Source organism: Ursus americanus, chromosome 1 (genome assembly GCF_024610735.1).
Source record: "Ursus americanus isolate L20-20 chromosome 1, mUrsAme1.1.p, whole genome shotgun sequence".
Taxonomy (NCBI): Eukaryota; Metazoa; Chordata; class Mammalia; order Carnivora; family Ursidae; genus Ursus; species Ursus americanus.
Genome location: NC_142127.1, coordinates 74,465,222 through 74,493,009, shown reverse-complemented (window position 1 = coordinate 74,493,009; position 27,788 = coordinate 74,465,222). Strand labels below are relative to the sequence as shown.

At 35.6% G+C, this 27,788-nt stretch overlaps 1 protein-coding gene and 1 long non-coding RNA gene across 6 annotated transcripts in view; one reads left to right on the top strand and one right to left on the bottom strand.

Moving 5' to 3' along the window:
- The window catches only part of ORC2 (origin recognition complex subunit 2), a 42,053-nt gene extending 14,415 nt beyond the window's left edge, over positions 1–27,638 (top strand). For all 5 annotated transcript variants that reach the window (XM_045806449.2, XM_045806447.2, XM_087862505.1 and 2 more), the window contains 13 exons: positions 3,494–3,586; positions 4,109–4,140; positions 6,768–6,828; positions 8,677–8,867; positions 10,295–10,393; positions 13,091–13,200; positions 15,747–15,879; positions 16,687–16,783; positions 19,392–19,538; positions 20,099–20,270; positions 22,355–22,416; positions 23,101–23,219; positions 25,318–27,638. In XM_045806449.2, coding sequence (XP_045662405.1) covers positions 3,494–3,586; positions 4,109–4,140; positions 6,768–6,828; positions 8,677–8,867; positions 10,295–10,393; positions 13,091–13,200; positions 15,747–15,879; positions 16,687–16,783; positions 19,392–19,538; positions 20,099–20,270; positions 22,355–22,416; positions 23,101–23,219; positions 25,318–25,404 — 1,403 coding nt within the window. In that variant the 3' untranslated portion in view covers positions 25,405–27,638. The remainder of the gene's footprint in view (positions 1–3,493; positions 3,587–4,108; positions 4,141–6,767; positions 6,829–8,676; positions 8,868–10,294; positions 10,394–13,090; positions 13,201–15,746; positions 15,880–16,686; positions 16,784–19,391; positions 19,539–20,098; positions 20,271–22,354; positions 22,417–23,100; positions 23,220–25,317) is intronic.
- On the bottom strand, positions 91–5,911 carry LOC148110793 (uncharacterized). The gene is made up of 3 exons (XR_015724693.1): positions 5,686–5,911; positions 3,599–3,686; positions 91–1,074 (listed from the first exon to the last, which is right to left on the bottom strand). It is a non-coding gene; the product is annotated as an uncharacterized LOC148110793 (long non-coding RNA).
- Positions 27,639–27,788: the final 150 nt, after the last annotated feature.

The window sequence follows — 27,788 nt, the reverse complement described above, 5'->3', positions numbered from 1 at the left end:
ACATGAATTAACTGATTTTTCGAAAACTAGACTAAAATTATATATAACATTAAAATTAAACTGTCAATCCAATTAAAATTCAGATGGCACTTTATTTGGGTTCTGTGATATGAAGGGTCAGATTTGAAAGCTTTGAGGAAGGGAAATAACATGTGAAAGCAGTTTGAAAATTAAGGAAGTCCATAAGTATATGAAGGTTTGGGAACACTAAGAAGTCAAGAGCAAGGGAATAATAATTACCCAGTAAAATGTAATAGTTGTTTAATGAGGCTTATAATCTATAATTATAGAATACCAATATGTATTTCTGAAGAGGTATATTTTTATGCAATCATTCTGTCCAGTAACCAGGTAAACATTCAAGATCAAGTGAAAAACTTAAGTGTTGACACTAATGAGGGACATATAAGAAGTAATTATAAGACCTATGTTATAGGACATAATACTTAATCACTTGCAAAATTCAGTTTTTCCAAAAGGTATAATATGAAATTCATTATTAATTTTGAAGCTAACATGGTACGTACAATAATTTACATTAACTGATCTATTTTTTAATGTTTATAATCCATATCAAGAAATTGAAAGTTTTTTGATCTGTAAAAATGACTGCATTCCGTATAGGATCTCTGAGAAACCAGGGAATAAATGCTAAAACAATTATTAGAGAAAGGATCTGATAGACACCAAGACTAACCTGAAACCCAGAACCATGAAACAGGACAAAGAACATCGGAGAAAAAGAACTAAGAGTGGAGAGGAGCCCCAGAAGAGTAATCAAGTAGAAATTTTCCAAGTAGATAATCAACATGCATATAAAAACCATGATGTATGTCTTACATTGTATGGGCTACAAGAAGCTGAAGTATTGATACGTTGTACATTTCTATCATCACAAATGAAGGAAATATACAGTCATGGGGGCGCCTGGGTGGCTTAGTTGGTTGGGCGTCTGCCTTCCGCTCAGGTCATTATCCCAGGGTCCTGGGATCGAGCCCTATATCGGGCTCCCTGCTTAGTGGGGAGCCTGCTTCTCCCTCTCCCGTTCCGCCTGTATGTGCTCTCTCTTTCTCTCTGTCAAATAAATAAATAAAATCTTTACCAAGGGAAAAAAAAAAGAAATATTACAGTCATGAAAAGATGGTTTTTCTGGATAATTTGAGATTGACCATACTTTCTAAAATCTGTTAGGACTCATGTTCAGTTGTAATGCTCTGTAAAGAGTTTCTTTGACTTATTAACTATTGTTGCTAATTGTGTTTACATCTAATTATATCAAAGAAGTAGAAGGCCTTAGTATTTTTTTAAAAGTTTTTGTTTATTTGAGAGAGAGAGAGAGACCACGAGCAGGGGGGGGGGGGGCAAGGGAGAGAGAAAGGGAGAAGCAGACTCCCTGCTGAGCATAGAGCCCGATGCGGGTCTTGATCCCAGGAGAGATCATGACCTGAGCCGAAGTCAGACTCTTAACCAGCTGAGCCACCCAGGCACCCCAGCCTTAGTATTTTTTAAATAACTATAACCTGCCATAAAATCATATATTACTGTGTATAAATGATTAAATATAATTGGGCTAACGAAGATACAGGACTAGAAATACACTAGGAGTGAGACTGGAGGCTTTTTAAAAATCTATGTCTGGGATGAGTAAATGAATGCAAACAAAAGAGCAAAGGTAGAAATACCAAGTAGAGGACAGTAAGGAGTTCAACGAGCTTGTAGAAAGGGATGACTTTAGGGAAAGTAAAAATAGATTGGTGATAGGATAAATAATAGCTTAATGAGAAAGCAAAGAAGATTTTTTAATTTTATTTTTAAATTTCCAATATGTTGCAGATCAGTTTATAAGATACAATACAAATGAATTAGAAAAATGAAAAGAAAAAGACACAGGATATATGCCACAATTTTTTATTAAGAGAGTCAACAGCCATATGTCGTTAACTGTCTCTTATTCTTCTTCAATTCTTCCTTTCCCTTCCCTTTTGTAGTTTCATAGTTACTTAAAAACAATTTTTCCATGTTGCAACATATAACCAAAATGATCCCAGCTAAATTACTTTGTGCTTAAGTGGCTTTTTGTTAATGTAAAGTTTTTTTTGCCTATCCTTTGGATCAACAGCCTTTCATCCAAACATAGTACATTCTTCTGGTGTAAAGAGAAGGCAAAAGGGCTGATTTTTAGGAATACTTAGAAATAGAATGTGCAGAGGAGACAGCAGAGAAGAGATGGAATAACTACCAGCAGTAGCTGGGAGCCAGAATAATGTCATAGAACCCAAATGGAGGAATAATTTCAAAGAAAGATAAAAAAAAAAAAAAAAACTGTAGTGACTGATACAGAAGACCGAGGAGGTTAGTTAAGAAAAAAGAAGGCAGTATATCTGTGGGGACTGTCATGAGTATTTTGGATCAATTTCAAGTTTGGGGGATAAAACTGTGAAACAGGTTAGGAAGAGTTTGAGTCAGTAAAGTGGCTTTAACTTACACAAATTCAAGTGTACTTTCTCCTTTAAAAGAGTGTGGGGGAGTATAGTTGAATAGCATATACCTTTTTTCTCAGTGAACAATGTGGCAGTGTGTGTTAAGTTGGGAAATATAAATCTATTCCTTAGGCTCCATTCCACATGCCTCTCATGCTATTGAGAATGCATCTTTAAAGGTAAAGATTATAGTTTTCATTTAAAATGGCCCTATATGTTTAGAAGCCAGCTATTTAATCTGATGCTCAATTGAAGAAAAAGCTATTTGTTCAATGCTATATGATATTTTATATATTATTCACATGTATTACAGAGTTTTAGACACAAAATAAAATATACCACATGTGATGGGAGATTTAAGAGTTTTTAAAGCATAATTTTAAATATACACAGTTTCCATTTGATTTTAGATCCTATTTTCTGGCCATTCTTATCCCTAGCAAAGATATGCCTCAAGTATATATGATAAAGCAATGTAAAGAGTGTAAAATTGTTGATGGAGAGGAGAGGGAGAGAGAATGACAATTATAGAAAGCAGTAAGGTCAAAACTATTTATTTGTATTTTCTTGAGACACCTGTAGATATTTGAAAGAAGACTTAAGATGCTTTGAACATAGCAAATAAGGGTAAGAGGCAGTACTCTTAATATGGGTGGGTTTATTTATCTTCCTGGTAATAGTAGCAGGCAGGTTTCTTTTTTTTTTTTTTTCCCTAAGAATTTGTGTATGTGAGGGGCACCTGGGTGGCTCAGTTGGTTAAGCAACCAGTTCTTGATCTTGGCTCAAGTCTCATGGGTTGAGCCCCCGCATCAGGCTCCGGGCTCCGTGGGAGTCTGCTTGAAGATTCTCTTCCTCTGCTCCTCCCCCCTGCTCTTGATCACATGTGCGCTGTGTCTCTCTCTCTCTCAAATAAATAAATCTTTTTAAAAAACTTAAGTGAAATAAAGCTATTTCCCCCCTTCATCTGCTGTCATCCATTAAAGATTGTTTTATATACTTTTGTCTGTTTACAGCTTCAGAACTAGCAAAAACACCAAGAAAAAATGTTTCGTTAAGTTTGAAGAATGATCCTGAAATTATGATAAACATTCCTCAATGTAGTAAGGGTAAGATTTTACCTCAGTTCTTTGAATAGGTTTTTCATAGTTGCTTCAAGTTATGCTTCTTTTCCTTGTCTAAATGCATTGGTATGTATTCTTTTCTGTTCTGAAAATTCAATCAACAAACTGCAGTTAATACCCAATTTGTGCCTTAATATGCCCATATTTAGCTATCAATAAAAGGGGGAAGTATTTGTGCTGATTGAAGTTGTGCAAATTGACAGGGCCAACTAGAAACACTCTTAAAACCCTATTATAGGAGGGTATGTGTTGTGGTGAGCACTGTGTGTTGTGTGAGACTTTGAAATCTCAGACCTGTACCTCTGAAACAAATAATACATTGTATGTTAATTTAAAAAAAACCCATTATCATTTGCTTGAGTGGAGGATTTGCTTTGCTACATTCTATTTGAAATAAAGCTTTGCGGGTTTGGAAGTCACAGTTTGTGGAGATTTGTGGAGCAGTTTAATGAAACTAGACTAGTACTCATGGTAAGTAATGCCTTTTTGTTTTGTTTTATTCTTTAGGGCATTCTGCTTCAGACAAAGTTCAGTTGAAGGTAAGCAATTGACTGAAAACAAGCAAAAACCTTAGTGTTCCAAAGACATGAAAAATAGCCACTTTATCTCTTAATTTATATAGTGCTTTACAATTTACGGGTATTTGCCAATTAGACACCTTACGTTAGATGAAGAATCTGAGGTTCAGAGAGGTGAAGTGACTTGTCTAAGTTCATCTAACTGGGAAGGAGAAAAGATGAAAAATGAAGCCAGGTCTTCTATACCTAACTGCTGTGTCATTTCTATGTCAGAACTATCTCTGGTTATTTTCACCTTAGTAGAACTGGCCTGGAAATTTTATGGGTTTTGTTTTTGTTTTGTTTTGCTTTGCTTTTATACATAATTTTCTGTTGTTTCTTGAGAGATTGATGCCAAGATCCATTAAATCCATTATTATATCCTTTCATAATTTACATTGGAAAACAAAGTTGGTTTTGGTAAATTTGTTCTAGGGTAGCTGAAAAGAACTGAGAATTTTTATCCTCTCCTTTGTCTTTTTGTGATTTTGTTTTTTCATTATGCCTTGTCAAGTGGCCCTGTCTAATTATGTTCAAGCCCAGATGGGGATGGACAGATCCAGCATAATGAGTATGTGAGTGGTGTGTCCAGGCTTGGATGGCTATAAATTTAGACATGCCTGGAATTGTGTATAGGCTAAGTTTGGGGAACCCCTTATAAGAATGTGCGTATAGACGTTCAGGGCCATGGTTATGGCCTGTGTACAAATGTCCTATTTAGGCAAGTCTAGATGTGAGATTAGACATGTTAGAGCCTCTTTTGTCTTTGGTAATGTTTCTTCCCTGTATTATATCTTGTATACTGTATCACTATGAAAGAATAAAACTCATTCCCATAATCCAGTCAAGAGTATAAGATATATTAGCTGGGGCGCCTGGGTGGCACAGTCGTTAAACGTCTGCCTTCGGCTCAGGGCGTGATCCCAACGTTCTGGGGTCGAGCCCCACATCAGGCTCCTCCGCTAGGAACCTGCTTCTTCCTCTCCCACTCCCTCTGCTTGTGTTCCCTCTCTCACTGGCTGTCTCTCTCTGTCAGATAAATAAAATCTTAAAAAAAGAATATAAGATATATTAGCATATTCTTTTTCAAGGTGTGGATCACAACACATAAGTGGATCTTGCCAATTCCCCCAAGAAACCATCAGAAAACCTACCACAATAAGAGACAACATCACAGTGGCCGTCTTAGTGCCCTGTCTTAGAAGGGGGAGTTCAGGAGAGAATATGTACAGGGCTTGGGGATCTGGACTCAAAAGGCTTCAGGCACAACTATCAAGGTGGGAAAACTGATATGTATTAGAAAAAACTCACTACATGATATCTGAGGATCGGTGGACACAGTAAAGAGAGGGTCTTGAACTGAGTCCTGATGAATGAACTATTGTTTGGTAAGCTGGTTGCCCTGCTGAGTAATCTGTTATCCTGATGGGAGAACAGGTTGCCCAAATGAGCAAACTGTTTAGATAAGTTAGTTTGCAAAAGTTTCTGTAGCAAACACTGAAGTTATTTTGTAATTTATAGCCTTACCTTTTTGAGCAAGAATTTTCCGAAACGGTTATTTTGACACAGGTGTTCTCATACCTGATAATTAAGGTATGAGAGGCAGGCTCTCTCGACTTTTAGTCTTGAGATGAGTTTAGTAGGATATGACCTGCAGTTTAAAAAACAAGATAAAATAAAATTGAAAATGTCTATTTTGTAAATATTATTTCATTATAATTTTTTTCAATTATATACTGTATGCCCATGTGGATCAAGATGTGCAAAATGTAAAAACATTTTTTTTTAAGGATCTGGATCAAAAAAGTGTATATACTTTATAAATCCACTGGGCTCAGTTCATTTATTATATATTAGTACTATTCTTAATATCCCAAATTGGAATGTATTAACTTTTGAAACTAGCACCAACAACCTATCACAAGACAACAGACTTAAATTTTTCATCATAATTTCATATTGCCAAAATAACACAGGAACTTTTTATCAAATCTGTTAAAAACTAACATGTATACAAGAGTGGGCATTTTAATGTGCTAGAAGTTTATTGGTGTCAGAGTATTCTGTGAGGAAAAGAAAAACAGTCTTTATACTTCTGTAAAGTGTTTTTCAAAAACATTTTTGACATAATGGAGTAAAATGTATAGGTTTCTTTCTATTCTCCTCACAGAAGGTAATACTTTAACACCAGTAAATTTCAAGCACATTAAAAGGTTCACTGCCATATGCATAGGAGTGCCCATTTCCTCACTCATTATCACTGGATATTAATTTTTTAAAAAGAAATATTCTGCTAATCTGATAGGTGAAAGTGGTTCAGAAGGCTAATTCATATGCTTATGTTTTTTCTTATATAATAAAAAATACTTTATAGATGTCTGGAATACAACTTCTAGAATCACTTTAGGAATCCTTTGGAATTTGTTGTATTGTTTTTGTTGCTTTCTGCTATTTTTTCCTAACAGAGTTATTTGTCATTGTCTTCTAATTCCAAGGTAGTCTAATGAAAACAAAATATTTTTTTTTCTAGCCTCTTCCACTCATCCATCATTAATTTACGTGTCATTATTATTTGATTATTGAAACTGTATTGCTTTATTTTTAAACAGAACAGCGATAAAAGTGAATTTCTGTCTACAGCACCTAGTGGTCTAAGGAAAAGATTAATAGGTACGTATTTCTTCCTAAACTGAGTTTTTATAAAAAGCACCTAAACAAGGGGCAGTAATGGTTTAGTGTATAGGTTCTAGTCTTAGACTGCTTGTTTTTTATCTTTGGCCTGCCACTTATAGCGACCTCTCTGTGGCTCAGGTTTTCCATTTACAAAATAGGGATAATAATTGTACCAGCCCTGGAGTTGTTCTGAGAGTAATGGAAATAAAAGATGTCAAAAGTGCTTAGTTTAGTGCTTGACCTTGGTATATGTTTCACAGGTGTTAGCTGTTATCTTTTTTTAATTTATTTTTTTAAAGATTTATTCATTTGAGAGAGTGCATGAGTGGGGGGAGGGGCAGACTCCCTGCAGAGTGTGGAGCTCCAGAGCTCTATGCGGGGCTCCATCTCACCACCCTGAGATCATGACCTGAGCCAAAATCAAGAGTGAGTTGGATGCCCAACTGACTGAGCCACCCAGGTGCCCCTATCTTTTTTTTTTTAAAGTAAGCTCTAGGCCCACCATGGGGCTTGAACTCACAATCCTGAGATCAAGAATCATCCTTTTAAGAGAGAAGGTAAACTTCCTTTTCCTTCTCAGTTGCCACCAGACATGTAGGAGGTATACATATAAATGAGGTGGAAGCATTTTCTGGTTCCTCCTGCTACTTCTAACTCCTGCATCTACGATGGGCAGCAGTCAGTGCAAGTATGAATCTGCTAAGGTATATATGCCAACAAAATCAAGTCCTTCTTTCCTCCCTTTAGATCTATGTTATATGCTGACTCTAGATATTCTGAAATATATCTATTCAAAATTAATATACTGAATTGGTTAAAGGTCTTTCACTCATATTTTGGAAGTTAACTTTTTATAAAAGTTTTATACTTATTTTGTTGAGTGTAAAACTAGTTTTATCCTTTATGAGTATAAAACTAGCTTTATTAATTTTGGGAACTAGTGGAGGTTGCTATGGTTTGTTTAAAAGTAAAATTCTTATATCAGCTCTGGGATGGAATGTGCCTGTGTATTAGCAGTACTTACAATAGTAGCTACCATTTATTGAGTCAATTAGGAAGGCATTTTCTGTATAGGCATCAACAGAGAATTCTATAATAATGGCTTACGCCGTAGACATTTAATTATCTCACGTCATGAAAAGCCTAGGGGTATACTGTTCTATGGTTGAGGTAACTCAACAGTGTCAGAAAGGACCCAGGTTCTTCCTGTCTTCTTGTTCTGCCACCAGCATTTTTCATCTTTAGGTTTGATGCTTCGTATTGCAAATGGCTTCTTTACTTTTAAACTATTGGTATAAATAAAGGGCTTTCCCTCCATAAGTGAGGGAAATCTTTCCCAGAAGCTTCTAACAAATTTCCCCTCAGGTTTCATTGATCAGAGGGTTACATAGCCAATCCTGGTTGCAAAAGAGGCTGGGAAAAAAAGTATCTGGCAAAGGAAAAGATAATTACCATGATTATTTTTCCTTTGGGTGAGACACACTGCCACATTTTACAAAATTGGAGTTCATTAGCAAGGAAGAAGGAAAGAAATGATACTAAGTATGCTTGACAGTTTCAGCCACAGTTCTGGGTGTCAGGCATTGTTAGTTGCTTTACATACCTTTCAGTGTGATCTTCACAATGGTTCATTAAATTAGGCACTATGAACCTCATTTGATAATGAGAAAACTGGTGCTTAGAAAACTTTATATAATAATTAGCTCTGGTGAAATCACCAGCAACTAATGACAAAACCAGGAGTGAAATTCTCTTATTTCAAAGTCCATGCTCTTTCCATTACCCTTCAGTGCCTCTCTTGTCAAACTGCCAAATTTTTCCCATTTGCTTCCCCCCGCCCCACAGTTCCAAGGTCTCATTCTGACAGTGAAAGTGAATATTCTGCTTCCAACTCAGAAGATGACGGGGTTGCACAAGAATATGAAGAGGACACTGATGAAGTCATATTGAACCAAAAGATTCCATCTCAGAATAGAGCCATTTCAGCTCCTGTTTGCAAAGAAACACCTTCTAAGAAAATGAAAAGAGATAAAACAGTAAGTGGATACTTTAACTTTAAAGAAAAATTATGTAATATCTTAAAGCTAAGCTGCCCTAAAAGAAGAGATTGAAATGGGGGATCAACATAGTTTTTTTTCTGGGGCGCCTGGGTGGTTAAGCGTCTGCCTTCGGCTCAGGGCGTGATCCTGGCGTTCTGGGATCGAGCCCCACATCGGGCTCTTCCGCTAGGAGCCTGCTTCCTCCTCTCCCACTCCCCCTGCTTGTGTTCCCTCTCTTGCTGGCTGTCTATCTCTGTCGAATAAATAAATAAAATCTTTTAAAAAAAAAAAAAAAACAACAGTTTTTTTTCTTTACTTCTGTATTTCCTCAGTCTTTCGCATAAATGCACATCGATATTTGTGTCTATTTTTGAACTTTCTGTTTTGGCCTGTCTACATTCATATTCACGTATCAGTGCCATATGCTAAAGGTGATATCTCAATTCAGTTGTATAAAAATGAGCTTTTAAATGAATTTTGATTGGAAAATTGGAAGCAAGACTTCTCAAGTGAATAGCTTTTTATGTAGTTTTGTTTTTGTAACATTGTTGATATATTCAAGTCAGTTTAAGTCGTAAGTGAAGTGGCTGTGGATCCATGTTGAGTTGTTTGGAAGAACATTTTAAGCACCATGGCCTGAGAAAAGGCTAATTATCTGGTGTTCTGTGTAAAGATTCAGAACAGTCTAGGAAGCTTATTGCTTGAAAGGTTTTCCATCCCTTATCACCATGGAGGTTAGTTCTGCCTCAAGTTGGAAGAACAAGTAGTGAGCCATTTTACTGGAACAGTGGGCAGGTCTTTTACTTTACTGTTGATATCTTCCTCATTTTCAGTTCTTTGTCCTAACATTAAAGGATTTGTTAGAACTGTGTGAAGCAAAATGAAGGTCTCAATAGGTAAAACTCCCTTTTTTTAAGTCTGAATGGAAATTTTATGTTGGAACTTAAGAATCGTTTTTGTGAACAGACTACTTCAATCTAGTCATTTCTTTAACTTTTATGATCCTAGGAGTTACTCAGTTTTACTACTAGAATTAAATGTCCTTGGTCCTTAATCTGTATTGTGCTTCAAAAAGAAAATAGTGCCAAATAAAGAATATCACATATCCTATTTTATGCTAATCTTACTGTCTAGTTTTGATATAAAACAAATATCTAGGAACGCCTGGGTGGCTCAGTTGGTTAAATGACTGCCTTCAGGCTCAGATCATGATCCCAGGATCCTGGGATCGAGTCCCACATCGGGCTCCCTGCTTAGTGGGGAGTCTGCTTGTTCCCCCCACTCCACCTCTCATGCTCTTGCTTGCTCTCTCTCTCCCTCCCTTCCCCTCCCCCCTCAAATAAATAAATAAGATCTTTAAAAAAATTTTTTTAATTTAAAAAATATCTGAAACTAAGAATTGATTTTGCTCTATCCACTTTCAGAGTGATTTGGTAGAAGAATATTTTGAAGCCCATAGCAGTTCAAAAGTTTTAACCTCTGACAGAACACTGCAGAAACTAAAGCGAGCTAAACTGGATCAGGTATGTTGTAAGGAATGTTACTCCTACATTTTTTTTTTATTGTGAGCTAAAAGTACACTGCATAAACAAATTTGAAGTTTACAGAAACAGAATTATTGTCCTGATAAAATGAAACACAAATTAATGTGACCTATTACATATTTTATTATATAAAATGGTAAATGGTTCACTTGAATTCTGTTTGATGTACTATAAGTTTTTTTTCTAATTTATTTCTTCAGGATTTATGATAATTATCAGGGCCATAGTTTCTTTGATATTCTTGTAGCATTAATCTCTGTTATTCTTTAACCCACATATTCATTGAACTGCACACTGGTCGTAAAATAGGCTGTGACCTGACTCTCTTAGTTACAAACCTTGCAAAGAGCAGAGGGAATCTGCTTCGTGATATTACGGAAAACCTGCTCAGTACTGTAAGGTAACAAGATTACCATATACTATGCTTCTGGTATCTTATTTTATAAAAAATACCAGTTATACTCAGGGTTTTGACTGATACCTCCCTGAGAAAGAAGACAGAACCCATTTGAGTGAGAAAATCTTTCAGTAGAAATTGGGGTTGATAATCTGAGTCAAGAGGGGTTATTATTGGCTCAAAGAGTACTGAGACTTATTATTTGTAAACTAGAATTTTTGCAGTTTTCTAAGGTATACAGGGCTTTTCACAGATACAGAAAATAGGAATATATAGGGTAAGCTGCTATGACATAGCATGCTACGTGGTTGTTTTTGTTTTTGTCACCTGGCTTATTGGTATTGAGACTCAAGAGACTAGCTGAAAACATGTCAAGAAGCCAAGTTGGTCTAGGGAGGAGATGGAACTAACATCTGCTTGGTGCATATATTTCTGTATAAGCAACATGGGAGAAGGATAAATGGGTCTGGAGTCAAAAGCAGGATTTCGTAGGACTGAGATGCCGAAAGACCTAAAATAAAAGGAACACATATTACCAATAATGAGGGAAGGGAAGGTCTCTTGACTATGGACATAGCTAACCAACTCTACCCTTTAGTATTAAAAAATATTTTACTTAAAGGATAGAATCATGGAAACATGGTATCACCAAGGTAAAATGCATATACAGCTTTTTGCTAGGTTTTCATTTCAGAAAGTGAGCTATTGTTGATTCACCAGCATGAATTTCTAAGTTTTGGGTACAGGGCAGTGTACCTTCCTCAGTTTACTTTTGTTATCGTTTAAAAAACTTTGCCATTCCCGGGGCGTCTGGCTGGTTCAGTCAGTAGAGCATGTGACTCTTGATCTCGGGATTGTGAGTTTGAGCCCCACATCGGGTGTGGAGATTACTTAAAAATAAAATGGTGGTTGTTTGTTTATTATTTTAAGTACTCTCCACGCTTTCACGACCCTAACATCAAGAACTGAGCTGAGATCAAGAGTTGGATGCTTATCCAACTGAGCCACCCAGACACCCCTTAAAAATAAAATCTAGAAGAAAAAAACAAAAAACTTTGCTGTACTTATGATCAAAGATGGATTTGTTAGAAGCAGCTTTTGGGGGGGCAGCTGGCAGGCACCTGTGACTCTTGATCTTAGGGTCATTGGTTTGAGCCCCACGTTGAGGGTAGAGATCACTTAATAAAAGTTTAAAAAAAAAAACCCACAAGTTAATGGGGCATCTGGGTGTCTCAGTCAGTAGAGCCTCTGACTCTTGACCTCAGGTCGTGATCTCAGGGTTGCGAGTTCAAGCCCCATGTTGGGTGTGGAGCCTACTTTTTTTTTTTTAAGTAGCTTTTGGAAGAGAAACAATGATACAAGTTTATGTTATTAGTGGTAATGGTAAATTATAAAGAAACTTTAATGCTTTCCGAGAATTCATATTTCACTGTTACCATAAGCTTTCACATTTCTTCAAATTCATAGGTTTTTAAAAATCTGTCTGGATCTGTTGTAAAAGCTGGGAGGCAGGTTTAATCATCTCCTTATGGTAATCTTTTTTAGAAATTAAAGCCTTATATTTGGAATTTATAATCATGGAAATGGTTCTAGACAAAACTTGGGAAATTCTTTACTGTTATATATTTGTACTGAAAACGATATTTAAAAAATTTTAAGAAAACAGGGGCGCCAGGGTAGCTCGTTTGGTAGGGCGTCTGGCTCTTGGTTTGGCTGGGGTCATGATTTTAGGGTTGTGGGATCGAGCCCCGTGTTGGGCTCCACACTAGGCAGGGAGCCTACTTCGGATTCTCTCTTTCCCGCTCCCTCTGTCCCTCTCCCTGCACTCATGCGCGCACTCTCTCTTTTGCTCTCGATCTCATGCTCTCTAAAAAAAAAATTTTTTTTTTAAAGAACAAATACCTAGGGGCGCCTGGGTGGCTCAGTCGCTCAGGTCATGATCCTGGGGTCCTGGGATCAAGCCCCTCATTGGGCTCCCCACAGCGGGGAGCCTACTTCTCCCTCTCTCACTCCCCCTGCTTGTGTTCCCTCTCTTGCTGTCACTCTCTCTGTCAAATAAATAAAATCTTTTTAAAAAATAAAATAAAAAAATAACAAATACTTAAATCATACTTGAAATATTATGTGTATTCAGTTGATGCACTCATTACCAAACCTGATTTAAGTAATATTTCCACAAATGGCCTCTTCTAAACTCTACCTCTAGTGAAATATTTTTAGTTTGGATTGATTTTGATGTAGATGGTTTGAGAATGATTTTCTTCCTTTTTTTTTTAAAGCAAACTTTGCGTAATTTATTGAGCAAAGTTTCTCCTTCCTTTTCTGCTGAACTTAAACAACTAAATCAACAATATGAACAGTTATTTCACAAATGGATGTTGCAGTTACGGTAAGTACTATTATCATTTCATACCCTTGTAAAATAATAACATTTAATTGAATTTTCTTTTTGCAATCAACTTGATATATTTTTATATATAAAAATTTGAAAAAAAATAGGTATTTTCCTAATTTTATGACTCATATTTAGAGATTTCATATTGTATGACTCATCTCAAATTCTAGTTTTCAAGAAATGTGTCTAAATAAATCAGATGTGAAAGCCATTGGTAAAATAACTTAGAATTTCTTGAATTCTAAGTTACTACTTATAAAAGTATTTAAAAATCTAATTTGTCAAGGTTGATAATATTAGTTACATTCAAGTCCAGTTTTCCACAGCAAAGTTCCTAAAAAGAATATGTATTTATATTTATTTTAAACTCATTCTATTTTCATGTACTATAGATCTTCAGAATTTTGTGATATCTGTCCTATAATTTTACCATTTTAAAATTATTTCTTAGAATATTTTTTCAATTTTACTATAATTTTTTTTTTACTATAATTTTATTAAAAAGGATCTTAGTATAAGGAAGTGCTTAAAAAGTATGCTATTGTAAATGTATACTCACAGTTACATAGTCACTGGAATAAATAAGAAGGCAGGTCCACCAAGAAGTAAAAATAGAAATTGACACAATTTCCCCCATTGATCCTGGATTTCTTTTGCCATTAACAACTCAAAGGGTTATGCTTATCTTCCCTGCTAGGACCTCAGCTTCTCTCAATACCTATTTATAGATCTGTTCATTATAAATTTGTAAAGTAGCTCCTTCACTCTGATCCCATCCCCCCAAGTCCAATTCCTCCTTCCAGTATGTCAACTCTGATAACTTGTTCAGCTTTGCTTCCTAGCCTAGACTTCAGTCAAATACCTCAGTAGAACTGCCAGCTCTCTGAATTCCCTTTTTTTTCTGCTGCTGCTACCTTGCTAATCTTTACTTGGGGGTTATTGCTTTTCTTCTATTTCTAGGCTCCCCTGCATTGCTACAGAGCATCACGTAAATACTGTTTCTGATTGACTTCTATAAACAATTATGGAGTCAAGCTTTAGCTTGACCCATAGTGCTTGGTGTTCAGGATCTTCTTACTCTCTTGGCTTTGGTTGTTTTTTGCATGTGAAAAACTCCCATAATTGTATCTCTGGCCCAGCCCAAATATCACTCCTGGGTAGCAGATATGGGTATCTCAATGTATGTTGGAGGTTTCCATGTGGATGTCCTATGAATAATTCAGTATACATAAAAGTTAATTCCTCTTAAACCCATCATTCCCCCCGGCCCCTGCAACCTGGCACAATGAATGTCACCCCATTCATGTAGTTGCCTATGCCCCAAAAAACAAGTTATTCTGAAATACTCCCTTTCCCTCACCTTGCACATCCAACCACTCTCCAAATCCTATTGATTGGAAATGTAAAGCTCTTGACAACTGCTATTTTTCTCCATAACACTTAATTCAAGTCCATATTCTTTGGCAGTTTTGTCTCTCCTTCTGTCTGTTTCCCCTGTTCAGCCAGTACTGTCTTTCTGAAAATACCATGCCACTTTCCTTAAAACATTTCAGTTAACACCTGAGTAGTTAACTTTTAAATGGTCATTGTCCTTGAAATAAAATCTAATTAATGTCTTAGTTGATTTAACAAGACCTTTGTGACCTGGCCTCTGCTTACCTTTCCTATTTAATCTATCAGTTAAAACTCTGCTTCAGCCTGTGGAACTGTTAGTTCCTTGTCCCTGCAGTTCACCCTTGCCTCCAGGCAGGCACTCGAGTGGGGTGTCTGGGTGGCTCAGTCAGTTGTATCTGAGTCCTGGTATCAGCTCAGGTCTCAATCTCAGGGTGGTGAGTTCAGGCCCTGTGTTAGGCTCCATGCTGGGCATGGAACCTAATCTTAAAAAAAAAAAAGAAAGTAGTAACTTAATTGATCTCATGGAGAATTTTCATATTGTTTATATGCTTATGAAAATAGGTGCCTAAGTCATTTTATGTGTATACATATATAATGCCTATTTTATATATTATTTATATAAAACATATTTGTAATTATATAAATTGTAATTATGTAAGTTGTATAAAAGTTTTTACATATGGCTATATAATTTGAATACATAACTAATTACATAATTAAATATACTTAATATAGTATGCTTATGATATAAATGTAAATATATCAACATTTAAGTATAATTCAGTTATAAAATAGAAATATATGTTTATATATAATTTAAATACTGTTGGTTATGGTGGCTTCTAGACTTTCAAAATGTTGTCACAATCTTTGTTGCTATATTGTCTCTCTTGTTCCTCTACCCCCAGTGGGAGAGAAATTTACTTACTCTCCCTAAAAGCTGGAGAGAAAGCTGCTGAAGTTGGAAGTGAAGTTTGGTGTAGGTAATAAAACTGTGTTTCTACCATGTATAAGCTGGGAGTCATTGTAGTTACTTAGTCACCGTAGTCCTTTCCATATTCTTTATCAACTTAAAGAAACTAGTTGATTATAAAAAATTAAGAGGTACTGAACTTTAATGTCATGAATGCTATCTTTCCTAACAGCCTGGGGTTCAACATTGTGCTTTATGGTTTGGGTTCTAAGAGAGATTTACTAGAAAGGTTTCGAACCACTGTGCTGCAAGATTCCATTCATGTTGTCATCAATGGCTTCTTTCCTGGAATAAGTGTGAAATCAGTAAGTTTCAAAAATGTTAAAAGGAGCAACATTATATCCCTGCCAATCCATACCCCTACATTAATGAGGATGCTACTTCTCATTTTGGATCATTCAAATTTTTTTAGCCTATACACTAGTAGGATTGCACAGTGCTTAAGATCATATGTTTGGACTCAGGGTTCTAGCTTTGAATCCTCATCTCTAAATTTCCTGCTTTTATGTAACTGATAAATATATTAAATCTTAGAGAAATGTTAGTTTTGTTTACTATACCAAATACCAACAGTACTTCTCTGAAGGACGGGATTATGGAAGACTTCAGTTTTATTATGCTTTTGTGTCACTTTGGTACTCTAAAAGTAATAATATAAGTAATAGTTTGTACTTTTCTAATACCTTTATTATAGATCATTTTCAGTGCAGATGCTCGTGTCTCTTCATCATTTGAAAACTAAACCTTTTGGTGCTAGATATTAACCAATGCAGTATTCCTTTAAAAAGTGTCTTTAATGTTTGTATCCTGTTTCCTTTGATAGATCTATGGTTTTCTAATGTTTCCCATATTGGTGGGGGGTAGTATTTTTGCTACCCTCTTATCTGTACATCTTTGTCGTTCTTCCATGTTTCATTTTTGCTATAACTTATGACAAAAAATGAATTAGATATACTTAAGTACCAGTAGAATTTTCTAAGTGGTTTTTCAGACTTGACGGGAAATCTAAATGCATTTTTAACTTACAAAAAAGGATTGATTTATTAATTGTATTTATCCTGTATGACAGAATAAGTAGTAATTGATGTACCTCTTGCACTTTTATGATATAGATCCTGAATTCTATAACAGAAGAAGTCCTCGATCATATGGGCACTTTCCGCAGTGTATTGGATCAGCTAGACTGGATAGTAAACAAATTTAAAGAAGGTAACATGAAGTAGATGCTCTAGTTTTAGGGTGAAGCTAAGCATACACTTCTACTTATTCGTGTACAGATAGATGGTCCCCAACTTAAAATGGATTGACTTACCGTTTTTTGACTTTATGATGGTGCAAAAGCAGTATGCATTCACTAGAAACCATACTTCAAATTTTGAATTTTGATCTTTCCCTGGGCTAGTGATATGTGGTACTATACTCTTCTCGTGATGCTGGGCAATGACAGAGAGCCACAGCTCCCGATCAGCCACATGACCAGGAAAGTAAATAACAAACTTGTAACTATTCTGTACCCATACAGCCATTCTCTTTTTTGAGTACAGTATTCAATACATTACATGGGACATTCAACACTATTATAAAATAGGATTTGTGTTTTTGCCCATCTGTAGGCTAATGTAAGCGTTCTGAGTATGTTTATGGTGGGGTAGGGTAATTCCAAAATGCATCTTGCCTATGTTTATGGTTTGGTAGGTTGAATGTATTAAATGCATTTTCAACTTATATTTTCAAGTTAGGATGGGTTTATTGGGACATATCCCCATCTGAAACCAAGGAAGATCTGTATTATTGTATACAAAGATACAAAATGCATCTTGCCTATGTTTATGGTTTGGTAGGTTGAATGTATTAAATGCATTTTCAACTTATATTTTCAAGTTAGGATGGGTTTATTGGGACATATCCCCATCTGAAACCAAGGAAGATCTGTATTATTGTATACAAAAATGTGGATTATTTCAATAACAACACTTCTCTCAATGCTGATTTAGATTTCTCTGGAATAATTTGTCCTTTCTTTTTCCATGAAGTTTTTCTGTGAACTTCGCTTATACCTAAAAGGAAAGAATTGCTTATACTACCTTGAATTTGTATAACCAAAAGCCTGTTATTTTAGAATAGTTTTCAGGTTTTACTTGGCCCATGTGAAATGCCCCCAAGGTGATAGGTGCATCTTTGGTATTTTTATATTGTTTAATATTTTTATAAAATATTTTTCTTTATTTGGAGTAAATATGGCAGCGTTTGAATAGTTTCATACACTAAAATCTGTGGAATGGAAAGAAACATTGTTATTCTTTTAATGTGAATGTTTTGGCTATGTGAGCATTTCAGAAAATTAAAAATAAAGTTATTTAGGGTCCAACAATTGCCACTTAGTCACTAAAGAATTAAAAGGAGTGGCATGTCTGGGTGGCTCAGTCAGTTAAGTGTCCGACTCTTGGTATCAGCTCAGGTCTTCATCTCAGGGTGGTGAGTTCAAGCCTTGTGTTAGGCTCCATGCTGGGCATGGAACCTAGTTTTAAAAAAAAAGAAAGTAATAACTTAATTGATCTAATGGAGAATTTTTATATTGTTTATATGCTCATGAAAATAGGTGCCTAAGTCATTTTATGTGTGTATATATATATATAATGCCTATTTTATATATTATTTATATAAAACATTTTTAACTATGTAAATTATAATTATATGAGTTATATAAGTTTTTACATATGGCTATATAATTTGAATACATAACTACATAATTCATAATTATACGTACATAATGCATATGATATAAATGTAAATATATCAACATTTAAGTATAATTCAATTATAAAATAGAAATATGTTTATATATAATTTAAATACTGTTGATTATGGTGGCTTTTCTAGACTTTCAAAATGTCAATCTTTGTTGCTATATTGTCTCTCTTGTCCCTCTAGCCCCAGTGGGAGAGAAATTTACTTACTCTCTCTAAAAGGCTCATCCTCCATTATGTCCTATTTCTTAACAACTCTGGAGAGACTTATCAATGGCTCTTGAACATGTATAGGACTTCTTCCATCATAAAAGGTTTACCTGATTCTACTGCCCTTCCACCTTGTCTTATTTTCCTGTTTCAATGATTTCAGGGTTTTTGAAGACCTATCCTGCTTTCTACTTTTTACTTATTTCCTTAATTTCTTATTTTTGTGCTACCTGAAGTATATGCTTGAAGATCACCTGTAATTTTATTACTAAACACAGGTGGCATTGGCTCATCCTTCATTTATCTTGATCTCTGCAACTATTTAATGGTTTTGACAGCCCCATCCTCCAAATTCTGCCTCCATTGACCTTTATGACATTTTTTACTTCTCTGACTTTCCTGATGCCTTGAGCAATACCCTAAATTCCACCCCCTCCCCTTTTTTTGTTTTCTTTGGCTTTTGTGGTAATCAGGGTTTTCTATCTTTTAATGCCTAGTGAGAACTTTTTGTGTGTATGTCCCCTCTCCACTCCCGCCTTGCAGTGCAACATGTATGGATTTACCTCCAACCCAAAATGCATCTTGCATTATTTCCTGTGCTTTATGATCTGATTCAGGTGCTAACCATTCCCATTAACACCCAGTCCCTACTGATTTTTAGTGAATTTCCTTAAGACTTTTAATAATCTCTTGCCTCTTCTGAGAGGCTGATATCTTCTCAAATAAATAACATACCTCTATGTAATAGTTACTTTGTCCCATACTACTTTGACACAGCTTTTAATACACAGGCATTGTGTATGGTAAGGACTTTATAAATATGCCTTGTAAATTAATAATTGAATTGTCTTTCCCTTTAGATTCTTCTTTAGAACTCTTCCTTCTCATCCATAATTTGGATAGCCAAATGTTGAGAGGAGACAAAAGCCAGCAAATTATTGGACAGTTGTCATCTTTACGTAACATATACCTTATGGCATCTATTGATCACCTCAATGCTCCTCTCAGTGAGTTTTACCATTTTTCTTTCTCAAGATACCAGTCTTAAAAAATTTCATAATGTTGTAAATCGCAACATTTTTCTTATTTTTCAGTACAGTTTTTTTTTGTTGCATGCTTAAGGCACATATTGCTAAAAATAAAAGTGTCCTCAATCTGATTCAGAACATAATTCTTGGAAATAAAAATTCAGATTCTAAAGGGGGTGTTTTACACCTAAAGTTTCATGAAGGAGAAGAAACCCAACTATTATTTTGGTCTCTTTCTACTCTTTATGGTATTGCAACATTTATTTTAGGCATGTAATTCCAATATTTTGTGATAATCCCTATGCCTTGGCTAGCACTAATATATTTTAAATTTTATTTAATATACATATAAAGATTCAGATGTTGATTGACAATGAAATTGGATTGTGAGGTACTGATATGGATGGGGAAATGGCAAAAATGAAAAATTTTCAGGATTCATTTTTTATTTTAACACCTTCTTTCCTAGAGTGGAATGTAGTAACATGACAATATGATAATAATTAGTAACTCCTGTTTTCTTTAATCATATGCTGTAGTGTGGGATCATGCAAAGCAGAGTCTTTATAACTGGCTCTGGTATGAAACTACTACATATAGTCCTTATACCGAAGAAACCTCCTATGAGAATTCTCTTCTGGTTAAACAATCTGGATCATTACCACTTAGTTCCCTAACTCATGTCTTACGAAGCCTTACCCCTAATGCAAGGTAAGAATGAAAACTATAGTTTCTTTTTTAAAAAACTCTACACTTTATGATATTCATGAGTAGGTTTTAATGGCAATTCTAAAGCCTCTACTTAGTTTGCAGGATTAAGAGAAACAGTAAAAAAAAAAAAAAAAAAAAAAAAAGTTGCCAGTATGGGTTTATGCAATAGGCAGCAGACTCCTTAATAGTGTCAACATTTGTTTTTCTTAATTTTTATATTTCTAAAGAGCATCTCAAGATAGTGGTCATTGTGGAGGAAAAAGAATTTTGATGGATTTTATTAAATCTGATGGTTGTTTTAATTATATATTGAACACTGTGATGCAGACATGGGGCCCTTTACTTGAAATAACTGCTTTGACCCTCACAACCACTCTAAGGTAGATAGCAAAGGGCACAGAGATTTTGATCCAAATCTGCCTGGCTCTTGCTTTTAAACATCTCTGTGTAATGTCTCCAGTGCAGCCCTTTCAGCAGCCTCGCCAAGAGGCATATCTGAATTAATAAAAGCTAAGAAAAGATAGTATATAGCATAAACTGGCAAAACATAAAGGGCATGATAATTAACCTATTGAAAAAAGCTTTTGAGTAGCAGATTCCCCTGTCCCCCACCAAAGCACAGAATCCTAAAATAATTTTTAACAAGCTGGAGTGTTTAAAAACAAGCCCTGTTGAGAATAATTAAAATTTGAAAAGATGAAGAAAAATACTGTGTTCTTGGATGAGTGGACTGAATATTATAAAGGTAGCAACTCCTCCCATGTTAGGATGTATTAGACCTATAAATCCAAACATTGATGATTTTTCTTGTGTTTTAAATTTGATAACAAAATGCAGTTTCTTGAAGAAGCGGGTGAGACTAGCAAAGTCTTTTTTTTCTCCCAAGAGCAATGGCACTTCTAGTCAAGATGGTACAATACTTTTCACACTTTGATGAATTTTGTTACTCTATAAAGCTGCTTTTGTACACCTGAAGATTAGCATTGCATTAATACTGAAATGTGCATTAAATGAGTAATCAAAATTTCTGTAGAGCTGCAACAGAAAAAGTCCCATTCAATCTTACTGTGCTTACTGTTAATGGACTAGTGCAAGTTGCTATGTATAAAGTTGGGAATCCATGCAGTATAAGTACTCAGCATTAAAGATGACTCTGACTGCTCTAATACAAGGAATTTTTAGTTTGGCATACTCTAAATGTCTGTGTACTAGCCTCTACTGCTTTATTTTTTTTAACTCTGAAATTTAGTTTCATTCCACAGACTCCAATATCATTTAGTCTTTACTTGGTATGAATGTGATCAAAAACATTAACCAACATTTAGCTGTGGAGTCACTGGCAGTATCTAGTTATAATATGGCCATTCAGATGATCCAGATATGCTTATGTGATTATTTTCTAGATTATCGTAAAAATGTAAAAGGACTCCTGGAAATCTTAGTGTGTGTAACATGCTTCCAGCCCTGTAATTCCACTTTGTAGACTTCTGTAGAAATTGATATGAAAGAATATTTATATACAATTTAATGTGGAGTTATTTTTAACAATTAAAATTGGAAGTAATATAAACATCCAAAATTAGTAGAGCAATGGTAAGTTTGTGGTACATGATAGGTGAGCAGCCTTTAAAAATTTAGGAAGACTTTCTAATGATACAAAAACATGAGTAAGTGAAAAGGTGAGATGTAAAGTGGGGTATACTATATACAAATGCATGAATTTATGTGTTTCCACCTTGCTTCATTCCACAAAGATTTGAGAAAGCAGCACACAGAAATATAATTTCCACATCAGATGTTAGTGGCTTTTAGGGTTATGGCATTAATATTTTCCTCTGTACATTTTATTACATATTCTACATTTTCTAACTTGAACAACCCGTAGCCTTAAAAAACACTCCTACTAGATTTTCCTTAAAAAAAATTTTAAAAAAGCTTCTTTTTAAGTAGGCCAGGATAGGATGTTCCCTGGAGAAAGGAACATATATTTGGTTTAACCAAGTATTTTACATTATCTTTGTCTATTTGTTACCTTTTGATGTTAACGTTCTGGATTTGAATTCCTGTTTTGTTTTTTTCCTTAGGGGGATTTTCAGGCTACTAATAAAGTATCAGCTGGATAACCAGGATAACCCTTCTTACATTGGTATACAATATTTGTGATATTAAATTGTTTGTGACTTTTGTTTCACCCCATTGTGAATTCCTTTTTCTGGAATCTAATAATAGCACTGGGAGCAAATAAATGGTTTGCTCTGGGATCAGTTTGTCTGCCATGTGGCACATTTTCAAGCAGCCCCACAGATACACTGCTGAACAGGCTGTTTGCCGATGCACATTGAAATTTCAACACGTCTGGCCTATTTTTACATTTCCTATGGTAACTGTGGACATGTGTCTACCAATTACATATATTTCATATGCTGGGCATCTTAGCAGATTTTTTTCTCCTTGGGTAAAAACAATGTGTTAATTTAGACAAGTATTTTAATAATCGTGCAGCTCTCTTGACTTACTAGTTCCTTCTTCAAAGGTCAACTTTATTCATGCTGTTTAAATTGCCCACAAGATTTATGTTTTCCTTGGTCACAGTTGACTTCTTTCAACGAATCAGTTCTCTTTAAAATGTAAGCCACAGCACATAATACTCAAGTGTTCTCTAGTTTGCTTCTTCCGGAGGTTGGTTTTTTTTTTTTTTAATCAGTACTTTTTGACTGCTTTGACATACTATGGCAACAGCACTGTTTTGTGTTCTTTGGTATGGGTATCCATATGTGGGGTCATGTCTTAAATGCTGACTTATGTTCCCATTTCCTTTTGAACTCTCTAGGATTTTCTTTTCAAGATTTTTACCAACAGTGTCGAGAGGCATTCCTGGTCAATAGTGATCTGACACTTCGGGCCCAGTTAACTGAATTTAGGGACCATAAGCTTATAAGGACAAAGAAGGTGAGAGTTTTGCTATTATAGCATTATATGCTAAGAATACCTTATCTCTTGTTTACTTGAGGACAAGAATGCCTTTGACTCAACTTTGATAATAAAATGCAGGTTCCAGTGTGCCATCTGAGTTCTGTAGAAAGAGATAAAGTAGAAGTACTCAGCTTCAGAGCAGAAAACTTAAGAGTTCTAGTCCAGAGTAATAGGCCATTAGAAATAGAAGTTAAATAAATCTATTCCCTCTTTTCCTTCTACCACATTTAATTAATTGGGTCTATATGAAGTACTAAGTATTAGGATACAGTAGTAAGCAAAAACCTAACTCCTTTCTGATAGAGCTTAAAGTCTAATGGAGGAAATGGACATTTGTCAAATAATCACACAGGTAAAGCTTTAACTGTGGTGTCCTATGATCAGAAAGGTACATGGTTCTGAAAGAAGTCAGATTCACATATTATGCTAATTATGGTTATCAGACCACTAAGCTGAGATCTAGAGGTAAACTGGGAGATAACTGGTCAGAGAGAAAAACATAAAGGCCAGTGTGCCCCAGGACGAGGCTGAAAAGACAATGACATAAGGGCTAGCCCACACACTACTTTTAGGCCAAGGAAAGGATTTTAATCTTCATTTGAAAATTAAGTCATTAAAAAAAAGTGTTCTGACTCTGGAGAATGGAATGGGGCAGAGTGGGGTAGGAATTGCTAAATGTCAACACACAAAGACCAGCTAGGAAAGTGTGTTAGTAGTCTGGGTGAACTGATGGTGACTTGACTAGGATGAAGAGAGAAAAATGGTTGAAGTTCAGATACACTTGGGAGGCAAATCTGACAAGAATTGTTGATAGGTTGGATATGAGTGCCAAGGAAAAGTGTTAAGAATGATTTCTGGTGTCTGGCTTGCATAACCAGAGAGATGGTAAGATCACTGGATGAGAAACATTTTTGGAGAGAGAGGTTAGATTATGAGTTCCTGATTGTATTATGTTTGGACTTACTCTGTTGAGGTTCTTTGAGATTCCAAATGGCGATGTCAATGCGGCAAGTGGGTTTCCTAGGACAAGAAACAAGAGGAAAGATCTGGGCTAGAGAGATAGGAGTTTAATCTCTGTGTATTTAGGTTGTAATGAAAACCAGGCATTGGTGGGAGTAAGAAGGTCAGGAACTAAGCCTAGAAGTGTGATATTTAACAGCCAAGTAGAAGATAAAAGTGTAGAGGCAGGAGAAATAGCCAGACAGCCAGGAAGAAAACCATAATATGATACCATAAAAGTTCAGAGAAGCATGTTTTAAGAAAGAACAGTCAGCAGTGTCAGGTTCTGCTGAGAGGCCAAAAAGATGAAAACTGAAAATATGTATTGGATTTATGAGTAAGGAATTTCTTGGTGGTCCAAACAGAAGCTCTTTTAATGACATGATAATGGTGGTAGTAGCTAGGTTGGACTGGGTTGAGTGAAAGGTGAGGAAATGGAGACCAGCAATTATTAACAACCCTTCTGGAAAGGTGTAGAGGTTGGATGATAGAAATTAGGGTCTAGCGAGGGTTATTTAAAAAGGGCAGCACCTGGCTGGCTCAGTACAGCATGCGACTCTTGTTCTAGCCCATGTTGGGTGTAGAGATGATTACTTTTTTAAAAAATGTTTTTTAAAAAGATTTGAGAGAGCATGAGCAGGGGGAAGGACAAAGACAGAGGGACAAGCAGACTTCCCACTGAGCTGGGAGCCCAGGACCCTGGGATCATGACCTGAGCAGAAGGCAGACGTTCAACCCACTGAGCCACCCAGGCGCCCCTAGAGATTACTTTTTTAAAAAGAGGGCGGGGTGTGGGGGTGTGGAGATACCTGGATAAAAGAACAGAGAACTCAACAGGGTAAGATTCTAGAAAGAGCAGGACAGTAAAGAGATCTACTGTCTTTTCCACTATGAAATAGTTTAACTATAAACTCAATGTATTTAAGTAGATAAGCCTACGTACCCTTTTACCTTAATCTTTACATTTCTATATTTATATAAAATATTAAATCCATTTTTTTTTTAAACCTACAACAGGCTTCACCTCCGTCTCTTTACAAATGACTAACATCCATGGTTTTCTCACTTCTTTTAGGGAACTGATGGAGTGGAATATCTGTTAATTCCTGTGGACAGTGGAACACTGAATGATTTCCTGGAAAAGGAAGAAGAGGAGTCTTGAAATTGTCCTTTACTCTTGAAATCTTCTGTGGAAGGAAGGGTGGTTGTACCAGCTGCCACTCCTCTAGTCTATAAAGTGTTGTGTTTACATCTAACATTAGACTCTTCCAGTGTACAAGACTTAAAGTTGGGAGGGAGGAATGTCATCGATTAGAACCTTCATTAGCCTGGCTGGTGTACCATCTCTAGTACTATGCAGCGGTCCTCAAGTTGGAGAAAACGTGCCTTTCATTCATTACCTCTCTGGAGACTTCGTGCTGGAATGAACAGTATGCTCAGGGACTATTTGGAGCTGGATGTTTTTGAATTCTTTTATACTAGAGATGATATTATTATTCCTAATTTTTTGAGGGCCTTTTAAACACTCCCAGAGCTGATTGTTTGCAAATGTGTTTGTTCCAGAGTATGGAAGTACAAAAACACCGACATCACATAAATCTATTTGCTGTTCTGTCAGAGCTGACGAGTATAATGAAGGCAGATCATCCTACTGTTCTTGAAAGGCTTAACAAAAGGTGTGTAAGACTGGGGAAGAGGGCATGACCCTCTTAAGTTGGGATAGTGGGGAGAGCACATGAACAATAATCATGATACTTGTAACAGCTAACATCTGTGCCATCACCTTCATGACACAAGAAAGCAGCCAGGCTACCGAAAACACAGTCCTGAATTACATTTTAGTTCTTGTTTTCAAGACAACAGAAAATAAAAATTTATTCTTGTATTGACATTTTTCTTCAATAACTTAAAAGTGAGCAGCATATTAATGGCTGATTTTAATCTTGATTTCTCTATCAAGTAGACCCAAAACTCAGTGTAAGACATTTCAGTTTTTTTCTTAAAGTAATTTCAAGCCTTTTTCCTTAGGAAAGACAAAAAGGCTAACTTTGGCCTCTGGTCAGCTATAGTTTTCACATACTCTCGAAGAATTTCATTTTCAAGTATGAAATATTTTAATTAAAATATCACTGTAATAAACAACTGAGAACTGCTGATGCGGTACGTACTTTATCTTGTAAACCCCTTTCATGAAACTGTTTCCCAAAATGCTCAGAATTTAAGTCCTTTCTCTTTGTGGCATATAATTTGTTAAATCCATGTATGAGGGTTTAACTGTATATAATCAAATTATTTAAAACAAAACTAGTACATGAATTTGATTCTGAAATTTGTTACCAAAGGCTATTCAGTAAAAAGTGAGTTTCCTTCCCCTTCACCGATCCAGTCCCTTACATGACCAGTGATAGTTTATTCCTCCAGAGGTATTCTATGCACATGGAAGGGTATGTGTTTGTAGCTCCTTTTAAAAACACAAATGGTAGCATATGATACGTGCTCATTTGCACCTTGCTTTTTTTGCTTAATATATCTAGTTTATAACTTATAGTATAAAAAAGTATATAAAATCTTTAATGACCTAATATGCAAATTTTGCATTTGCTCTTAAATATCTACTGATTTATTTTTATAATTTTTGTGTCCATACTATTTGCAAGCAGTATGTGTCAACAGTCTATTAATAAATAAAAAGCCAATTTGGATAGAATCACTTTTTTACAGTACTGGTTTTTTACTAAAAATGTTTTTAAGTCCTTCAAAAATTTTGTAAGTGCATCTTAGAGATCTGAAGATCTTAGAATTATTCTACACTCATTAACTTGTTTCAGTATCAATGTTCCTCATACTCTTACCAGTTAAAAGCGTGACTGCTAAGGCTCCAACTTCTGTTACTTGCTTCTGACAAGAGTGAACAGACCTGAAAACCTTGAAAGATTTTTCTGGCTGCTCTTAATAAAATGGCCACATAAACAGGCCCAAAAAAGGCACCGGAGATGTAGAACAGGCGTTCTTACACTCTACAAAAGAGGACATAACACTGCATTCCTGATGCAGAGAGTGCTAAATCAGCTCTTGTGATACTCTAGATTTTCTTAGCACGTTTGTCATTTTAATACATGAATAGTTCATTCATATAAAAGATCAGTGAGTTCAGGGGATGGTTAATAGATTTTTTTTTTTTTAACTCACTTTAGAAGTCTACTTTTTTCCCCTCTAATTCAATGTGGAGCCAGTAGCATTGTTCAGAATGTTTTTTCCTACATTCTAGGAGGTGAGAAGACTCTTCCAGCTTAGTCCTGAGTAACCATGAGAGATGAAGAGTCAGGAGGGTCTGCCTTATCACAGACTGTGTGGCTCCTAAAACTGAGGAATAAAAAAAATGTGTTACGCAAATGACTTTGTTCTTGGGCTTCCTGTAATTACTTGACTTCTCCCTTAGGAGAGTCGCCTACCTTTTGATGTTTCAAATTGCTGTTAAACATTTTCATTCATGTTTGTTGAACACTTCCTGCATAGAAGGCTCTGCTAGACAGAGGAGTTGTAAGG